Source organism: Triticum dicoccoides, chromosome 7A (genome assembly GCF_002162155.2).
Source record: "Triticum dicoccoides isolate Atlit2015 ecotype Zavitan chromosome 7A, WEW_v2.0, whole genome shotgun sequence".
In the NCBI taxonomy this organism is placed as follows: domain Eukaryota; kingdom Viridiplantae; phylum Streptophyta; class Magnoliopsida; order Poales; family Poaceae; genus Triticum; species Triticum dicoccoides.
This window is the reverse complement of record NC_041392.1, coordinates 325905392-325915393: the sequence shown is the minus strand read 5'-3', so window position 1 is coordinate 325915393 and position 10002 is coordinate 325905392. Positions and strand designations below refer to the sequence as shown.

The 10002-nt window shown below is 43.9% G+C and overlaps 1 protein-coding gene across 1 annotated transcript in view; it reads left to right on the top strand.

The window, feature by feature from the left end:
- Nucleotides 1–1507: 1507 nt before the first annotated feature.
- Nucleotides 1508–10002, top strand: part of LOC119333393 (mediator of RNA polymerase II transcription subunit 15a-like) — a 17856-nt gene continuing 9361 nt past the window's right edge. The window contains exons 1-3 of the mRNA XM_037606302.1: nucleotides 1508–1733; nucleotides 2425–2536; nucleotides 8545–8647. Coding sequence (XP_037462199.1) covers nucleotides 1591–1733; nucleotides 2425–2536; nucleotides 8545–8647 — 358 coding nt within the window. The 5' untranslated portion in view covers nucleotides 1508–1590. The remainder of the gene's footprint in view (nucleotides 1734–2424; nucleotides 2537–8544; nucleotides 8648–10002) is intronic.

The window sequence follows — 10002 nt, the reverse complement described above, 5'->3', positions numbered from 1 at the left end:
CATGGCCGAGATCTTCTGAAGCAGGGGGTGCAATGGGGCCTTGGTGATGGCAGGCGCACACATATTCTGTCCGATCATTGGATCCCTTCCACTCCTCCGGCCTTGTTGCAGCCTTTGACCCCGATTCCAGCTTCAGCTACGGTTCATTGCTTGTTTGATGAGGAAAATGATTGCTGGAACGAGAATACGGTGAGAGCTTTTTCCCTCATGAGGTTGCTAATGATATTCTCAAGGTTCACATCAACTGGGAGGGTGGTCCAGACTATGCTCGGTGGCCTTTTACCAAGTTTGGAGAATACATTGTCCGGTTGACCTATAACATGGCCAGGACACGCCGTTTCCTGTCTGATCGCAATGCTCGGGGCGGGGGTCAATCCTCGAATTGGGCTCTTGAGGACAGACTGTGGAAGAAATTATGGAAGGTGCAAGCTCCAAATAAAATGAAGATTGTGCTGTGGAGGCTCGCTCATGACTGTTTACCTTCGGGGTGCTCAAATGCTGCGCCGTCAGATCCCGACGAGGACTGTTTTTTCTGTGGGCGTTCGGAGAGTATTGAGCATGCTCTTCTCTTCTGTGTCCACGCTCGGGCTGTTTGGGATGAGATCAAGGCTACTTATGGGATCAGACTGTTCCGTTCATCTTTCAGCTCTCACAAACAGTGGTTGTTCGACTTGCTCGCGCGAGACTCCCATCGTGACATCTCCACCATCACGGTGGCGTTGTGGCATATATGGGAGGCAAGGAACTATGCCCGCAATGAGCCGACTGCTCCTGATCCGAAACGCACAGCAGCTAAGGCGCAGGCTTACTCGGAGATGATTTTCCAGCACCTTTTCAAACCTGGGCGTGCGGCTCCGAGAGCGACACCGGCTTCTTCTTCTTCTGAGTGGTCTCCTCCCCCGCATGGTACTCTTCTTTTTTCTTCTGATGCGGCTGTGGACTTGGAACGGGGCTCGTCGTCAGTTGGAGTTGTGGTGCAGGACCACTCTGGCCAGTGTGTGGCCGCGTCATCTGAACCCCTTCCTGGTGTCTCTTCCCCGGAGTTGGCTGAAGCGCTGGCCCTGCGACGGGCCGCTCCGCTGGCCCGCCGGAAGGGTTTCTCGCATGTGATCTTCCACTCTGACTATCTTTCGGTGATCCGAAGGCTGCAATCATCAGTCCGAGACCGTTCCATGGTGGGATCAGTTATCTCTAATATCAAGGCGATTTGTGGAGCTCTGTCGTTTGTGTCCTTCATGCATGTTCGTCGGCACCGTGTTGTCTTACCTCATGTTCTTGTTAGGTCTAGTTTGAGCTCTTTGAGCCTTTGTTTTTATCACTTTGTTCCGAATTACATCCGGGAGACTCTCTGTAATACGTTTGCTTGATTAATAAAGGCCGATGTTTTTTCTTAAAAAAAGACTAGTAACATTAGTCTAAGTTACTCCGTGCTATGACCAGCCTTAAGGTGACTGCGACGGTCAAGTTAACCACACGACACCACTCGGGCGAAGGCACGCTGCAAGTCCTCGTCGCCGTCCTCCGGTTTTGTATATACACAAATCCACCTCCATCCATCTCCTCGAGACCTACGAATCGCTGATCCCGACCATGGACGCCAACTGGCGGCCCACCCAAGGGTCGGACCCCGCCGCGGCGGCCGCCGGCGTTGACCCGAACGCCCTGCCCGCCGCCGGAGGTGATTGGCGCGCCCAGCTCCAGCCCGAGGCGCGCAGCAGGATCGTCAATAAGATGTAGTGACTCCTCTAATTGATTTGATTTACTTTCCTCTCCCTCTCCCTATAATTGATTTGGTTTGATTCGATCCTTCCTCCGCCTTTCGTTTCAGTAGAAACAAAGAGGAATTTCCTGCGTGTGTTTTCGGGTCAGTTTTGTCATCGATCCATCTGATAGCTTTGATCTAGCCATATCCATAGCGGCACCAACAGATTCGTCGTCGATCTACACACAAGCTCCCAATTTCTGCGCCGTCAAATTCCCCGCTGTGGGAATTCACTAATCAACTTGTACTACGCCTGCTTTGAATCCATCGTATTTACTTCATTAACTAGAATTATATCTCAACAATTACACACGTTTATTCACCAAGAAGTGCTAATTTGTCATGCTACCGAGTATCACAACGTTTGATTACCTAGGGTAAACCATTCTATTACTACTACTGCTCCGGGATGCAATTTTGTTCTGTTCTGAAACTAGAGTTTCTCGTATCCTTTCCCAAGGATAATATGCACATGATCACAAGTCATGACTAAATCAACCCCGAAATTACGCCTTGCTTATAGGAATATGATTGAGAATTGGAGATCTACCTTGCCTGCTCTGCCTACTCGTTCCACTTTGATGCAACACATTTTATCTACACAACACTTTAAAAGCAATGCATCCCCCAAATTTATTCACATTTTTACATCATGTCTGCAGAATGGAAACTCTCAAGAAGCATCTGCCAGTATCTGTGCCAGAGGGACTGAACGAACTTCAAAAAATCGCTGTGCGATTCGAAGAGAAGATCTATACTGCAGCAACCAATCAGGTAATTCAACCTATCTTAACAACTTCTCGGAGCAGAGCACGCATTAGTTATGGGTTTTTTCTTTTAGTAGTCAATAATAGTAGAGCAGACCTGTCCCCAATTGGTGTAATTTTTGTTTACATCATGTCTGAGTGCCTTTAGCAGCCCCCCAGTGAGACCTTGTGTGGCTTTTTAGCTTCCTGATTTTTCTCATGCTTGGGAATAAGTCCATTATTTCTGTGCTGCCGGGACTTGAATTGGGGCCATGGGTGTGTCAAGGTCCACACTCAAACCATCTGGAGCACATCCCAGTTATTTTAGCATTTTCACACTTGTATGTATACGCAATGTAAGTTAATAAGCTACTATGTTTTGAATGCTAGTTACATAATGATAGACAAAACGCTGATCATGATCTTATCACCGATCACATGTTGAATCTTGTAGTATTGTGTACCTTGAGTGTCTTCAGTTAGTTACTCTTCCAATCCATGTTTCTAGTCTACTAGCGGTTGGGGCGCGCCCATGGCGCACCGCCTGAGAGAAAGCTGGGCGCTGCCAGGTTGAGTGCCCCCCTTCCACGTTATTGCATGGTTCTGACTTGAAAACTAACATGAGTACACAACAGTGGAAACAGGAGATAAGAGATCAGCCTTAGGAGTCATAGATATTATTGATATGTCCTTATAGTTTACATCACCGACGACACAAATGACAGTGGTTTAAAGGCAATGCACGCGGCACAAAAGCGGAGGCACAATCAATCAACTTCATGGGAGCCAACGTTCAGCTGATCTTCGGCGTCCGGACCACCAGCTGCTCCCTCATCTCTCTCCTGCATGAGGGCCTCTATCTGGGCAGACCTCATGCTATCTTAGGTCTTGGCGAGGAGAAACAGCAGGCTTAGCCCCATGCTGACCGCTTCCGTGAACGATGCGCTGCTGCTCGCTGCTTTCCATCCTGCTGCACGTACTCAGCAATGCAATAACAGACAATCTTTCTCAAAGATTAAGCGAACAGAGGCTAGTTGTAATGAGAATTATGAAACTGAAACCACCAATGAGCACACATACCTGAGTCCGTTGACGTGGCCTCGGTCTTGTTGGTGGTGACATCCTCCTGTCAGCTGCCGCCTTTCTTGCCGAGCTCGTCATAGAATGAGATGTCAATAATTAAGATGCACTCCAATTTCCTCATCGCTGTAGTGATGACAAGAGAAAGTAGTCTGAGAACCATTCCAATGCTGCTCGAGAAGCATAACTAAAGTACTAAACATGTCATACAGAAAAGTAAAGCTTCGAAAGAACTGCAGTCCCACCTGAGAAACAAGCAGATCTGCTATAGTAGAGAGGGGCACGAGGACGTCGTCGAGGCCGAGAAGCTCAGCATCTTCTCCTGTCCATACCAGGGGCTGCCGCCGCCGCCTTGTATGGTGCCTAGTATGTTGAGAGAAGCATGAAGCTTATTTCTGCCGCATAGCTCAAACCGAATAATAATGAATCTATATAGCTGCCATGCTCTTCAGAATTTAATTACTCATTGTTAAATTAATGTCAAAATCAAACAAGGAGAAAATCATCGACAAACCAGCAGTATATTCTTCTAAGTACCAGACCGTGCATAAATCTTAATGCAGAGCAAAATACTAAAATATTAATACAAAATGATCAAGGAAATGCTGAACATAAGTGAAAAAGATACAAGTTTACCACCAAGCACAAAGGTGTACCTTCATAGATAGCTGGCTTGTCAACATGAGAAGAGACACGGTGATAAACAACATTTGCTCCTCTAGTGGACTTGCTATGCTCAGTGTGGATCTTGTACTCAACATAGAATCCAGTATGACCTATTATAAAACAAAGAATTCATTTTTAACATCAGTATGAATTAGGCGCAACTCTGGCCAACGGCATTGAATCTGATCGATCGATGTAAAGAAACATGCCAAGTGGGAAACTAAACATTATTCACAGATGACTTAAAGAGAAACCAGACATGCACATTTAAAGTTGCGAACTTTTTTCAGGAGTCCCAGCAACATGTCGGTTGAATGGAACTTTCATGAGCTTCATCTATCATAATGACAGTATTAAAACAGAAAAACATGGATTGGTATGTGAATAACGTAAAACCAGTATGGAAACATCCAACTGAAAATTTTGTTTTTACTCCACTATGATTATCACAACAAATGTGTAATCACAATAACGACATAAATTTAATCAAACATGACATGTCACAATTTGTTTGTACTGCCAGCTTTAGCGACTTTAGATGGTTATACAAAATAGAGCATAGGTGGATCTTGATAGCATGGGAAACATTAAGGCAACTCTAATAACAAATACATAAATTAACTTCAGTACAAACACGATGATTTTGGATATAAGTACTCAACCACAAATTCACTTGCCAAACTATGAAATCATATGTGTAACAATAGTATACAGCGATGAAAATATTGCCCCAGTTTCACCGACACAGTGCCGCATCAGTTAGCCAGCTGGTCCGGCCAGACATGCATGCAGACCAGAAATAACAGCAGTCTAATAATCTTACAGCATCATCTCTTGACCGCCACACCTTGTTCTAACCAACCTAAGCATGTTTGATGCATGCTTACCAAGACAGAAACATGCCAATAGAAGAGACCCCACATTGTTTTACCTGTAGCCTTACAAGACATGCCAATAAAACTTGCCGAACTTCAGATGAGCCAAACAAAAAAAAACTACCACATCTCCCTATTTTTCAACATTGTACCCCATGGCCATCCCTACGCTCTCGATTCCAAGGCAAAGTTACTCTTCTTCCTAGGACCCTAAAAGAACATGCACTGTAAGCTTGCCCTTTGCGTCTCGAATCAAAATATACGTATGCAAAAATAAGGATGCCGACTTACAAAATAATTACTTTGCACTGAATTTAGCATTAACTTATGTGCCATATCGTTGGACAAAAAATAGTAGTGCATGCAGTACTTCTGTAAAGCAAGTTCAGTCCAGTTCCTTAGCAAAATGGTGCATTCTAAGTACTTCTGTCATTCTGTGTACTTGTTTAACAGTTGAGTCTACAGTTTATGTAAAGGATAGCCAGACCATACTGAGATTGCTCTCGGATGGAGGATGTGAGGAGCCAAGAAATGCCTATTCTTGCAAAATTCATGATCTGGCATGATAGGTAATGCACTTACCATCAGGATGCCCAACGCCATGAGATCACTTTCAGTCATGTGACATATGGCCGCCATGTCAACCTGCAACACAACAATTGTCAACCAAAGAAGAAGAAAACAATGCAAAGATTTAGTTAAATAGTCAAACCTCCTTTGACTGGAAGGTAATGGAATACTTCTCAAGTCCCAAGTGATTTCAGAAAACTGTCGAGTGGAGTTTCAGCCTATAAGCGTTCCCATAAGAATAGATGTTAGAACAGGAAGCAAATCAAGCCAGAAAGTATATTTAAAGTCTCCAACTATGCAAGCTCACTATTTAAAATTGGTGGCTTCCGCGATTGGAGTCGAGCGTGGTTAGACATTTGAGGCGCCTAGTGCCTGGTCCAAGTCTGACCAGGACTTCTCGGGAACTCCCAAGGCCTGGTGATTATTGATGAGGATCAAGAGTTAGAAATATATCCATCACTAAAATAGCCAAACGGTTTCCTCCCATGAAGTAGTAGCTCATTGAGAATTTGTTTAAAAATTATGTAAAGCAAACTCTATATAATACTGTCAATTAAAGACCTGCACACCAGTAGGGAGATAGACAAGCAAAAGAAGCTTACAAGAGAAAATAACACTTGCCTCTGGTCTTTCCATATTTAGCCATGCTTTAGAACTGGTAAATAAGTGTTGCATCCCATTATCTTACCAATTGCAACAACATTAAATATCTGCAAAAGCACCAAAGACTGAAATTAACAGATGGGTCTACGTTACTGAAACTCAATATCATCTTGGGAAAATAGTTACCAGTGCCCGCTGCTCAAGCAATTGGCATGATATAATTAGGCAAGCACATAAATACATACTCCATTGGAATGTTAAACTTAAGAAGAATCTATTTTTCGGTTAAATAAACAACAACAATCATGGCAAAAGATGCTATCAAGAGGAATTATCTTAAATAATATTTAGCAATCACAGAAAGGAGAGGAAGGGTGAGACAAACGAAAGTGCATGCATACAACTATCCATTGATGGTCCAAGAAGAGAAGCTCTAACAGTAAGGCATTGGAAGAAAGTGGAACGGAAAATCAGGAAGAAAGAAGTGCATGTGTACATGTACATGTGTCGTGCTTCTCTTGTTGATGCCTTCTTGTTCGTTGGGTCGACGGATGGTGACGCTGGAGCAGGACAGAGCTGGTTGTCTCTGCGGCCCATGCTGCTTATGCCGAGGGAGACCTACACTTTCAGACTCACAACGAGATCATCTTCAAGCACATCACCAGCACTCCCTGAATTTCCATCGAGCGAAACGTGATGAGAACTAAGTACTGCCACAACACAATCATAGCTAAAAATAGAGAGCTGTGGAACAATATGTAATGTGTATTAATTTTATCACGGGTAGCAGACAAGCAAAGAGTGGTTGTACCTGAGTTCTAAACTGGCAACCTGCACATGCGTGTTTCTCTAAATTTATTCTGAATACAAAAACAACTTTAGATTTTGCTACATCTGTATGCATCATCTCTAAAATAGAAACAGAGTTACCTGTATGTGTTGGTTAGTGAAGAAGAAAGCTCACTCCGTGTCAAGGTGGTGCCTTGCGGCAACGGGGGATCTGGAGTGCGACCTGTTCATAGGCGTTTAAAACTGCAGAGAACCATGACAGGAAACAAGAAACGCACTACCTAGCAGGCATGGGGGCGCACCTCGACGATCTCCATGGCGTCCCGAGAAGAAGCTCCTCCTCGAGCACCTCTGTCGCGGATCTATGGAGAAGAGGGGATCCTGGACGAGCTCCTCTCCCGGCAGCAAGATGAGGATCTGCGACGACGTCCTGGTCAACGCCATCACCTCGCCTCCAACTTGCGCAGGTCGCGCCTGCCCAGATTTCGCACCACCGCCCACCGGTTCTCCAGATCACGCTCGGCCACCGCGCTGTCTTGGCTCGGCTCTGCCCATGACGGCCGCCATGTCCGCGTCGCCGTTGGCCGCTGCTGCTCCTCCACTGCGGGCCGCCGCAGCTCTCTGCCTGTCGTTGCTGCCATGAGGCCGTCGGCCACCGCCGCTCCTTCGGCAGCCGCATCCAGTCGTTGCTGTGGAGCCTGGGGCAGGAGGAGGAGAGGGCATGAGCGCAAGGGAGGGCGGCGGCGGTAACCCTAGCCGGGTGCGAGGGGAGAAGCACTCGTTTTTGTTTTCTTTTTGTATGTCTTTGTTCGTTCGGTAAAACCTGGCGCAGTAAAAATAGACAGGTGAACACCGCGAGGAGTCGCCCTTACCGCGACGCTTATTGTGTTTGATGTGTCCATGCATCCAAATTTGTTATAAAATGAAATAAAACTTTCTTCTGTTAAAAGGATAGACCCAAGTCCACGGGATACAGAATGGTATACAATCATTTATCTTGGACCGAAAATCAAACAAGACCTTACTCCCTCCTTCCCTCTGTTTGAACAACCTTCATCGTAATTGCATGTACTCCAGGCTGGTAAAGAAATATCAAATGTATTTATTTTGGTTGTGGTGTATCAATTATCACTATTTCCATTTTGAATTTCTGTTCCTCTGGCTTATTTGTGGCAAACCTTGGAGCAGCCTACGACTGTTCATCATATTGCCCAACTCAGTTATGGTGAATATTTGTTTATTTGATAAAGTTAGGGAACACTGTTTTGATTTGGGTTTTCTGTTCACATCACTTATTTGAGGCAGTGTGTTTTGCTGCCTAGGTGACTTTTTTTGAATTCAAATGTTAAAGCTGAAACATCTTCTCGACTGTGCTAAACTTCTAATCACACCAGAACTGTTGGTTGCAATAATTTGGTATATAACTTACATCATTTTCTTTTGTATTATTCAGTCTGATTATTTGCGGAAGATTTCTCTGAAAATGCTCTCTATGGAGACGAAGACACAACAGGCTCCTGGAAATGTTCAAGTGATACCAAATCAAAACAACTCTGGTAAGGTACCATATATATAGTAAATAGAGGTTGCATATTTTATTGTTCACTTGAATGTCAATATTTTTATTGCATCATGTGCTGAGATTATGTGCTTTATTACATAAAATCACCCTCCACCCTTCAGCATAATGTACAAGAATTTTGCATCTAGCTTGTGTCATGTGTACGTAGTTATTGAACCCGGAGCGATACGGTAAGTGCCTCAATTCAGTGGTCAGACCTCCGGTTCCGCGGTCCAACCTGTTGGTTCAATAAATATTATTGCACGGTTTTTTCTGCTAGATAACAAACAAACAGCCTAGTTAGTTATTCGATTGGGGCAGTCCCCCTTTCTACCTTAAAGATGGTCTGATTCTTTGCACATACAGAATATTTTGTTGACCCCTGATCCAGCGCTCGATTGGGTTGTTCAACTGGGTTTTCGCCGGTTCACAGCAGGCTGATTGGATGAACAGCCTTCACTGTGAACTGGATTGGAACACGGCTTGGTTCTGGTATATTCTTGCCAGACCAGTGGTCTGGTCGTTTTTAATAAGGATGCATGTGTCAGCATGAGTATTGAAAAAGATCCATTTTTTAAGTTGAGCTATTGCAAAAGTTCCCTTTCAATCTTGAACTCGGAAACTGGTTGTTTTTAACCATGAACTACCAAATCAGTTTTCTTTACCCCCTTAGCCCTAATCATGGTGGTTTTATGCTGATGTGGCATCAACTTATACACCTTAGCAGCAATTTAAGAAATAGAATATTAAAAGTTTGAGAACATCAGAAAAAAAAACCATAACCAGTGTTCTTCTAAAAAAAAGGATATTCAGGTTGGCTATTTGGAAAAACGTTTTCTTTAACTAGGGGACTCGAAGAACAGTTTTTCACACTGGCTAGCAACAAGTCATCAGTTGACTATTGAACCCTTCTCAATTTTCAAAATAATTAAGATTTTACCAAAGAAAATTATTTTTAATTTCCTTTTTCTTTTATATTCTAAGCATAACCTTTAGTTAAGTTGCTGAGGTATATTGTGATGCCAATGGCATATGTCTACAATGTGCCTTCTGAGTCAGCAGAAACCACTTGTGATAGGACAAAAGGGGTAAAATGAATGGATTGAACAGTTCAAGGTTAAAAACAACTGATTTCAGAGTTAAGATTAGAAAGTGAACTTCTGCAACCGTTCAGAATTAAAAAGTGGGTTTCTTCCAGGAAGTTGATTAATGTTGTGAAACCACACCAGTGGTGGAGCTAGCGACAGATAACTGAGGGGGCAAATGACGAAATATAATTTTCTAAAGGGACCATAAACTATATTTCTCTCAATTTGTGACACCCAAATACTGAAATACATTGCTTCTTCA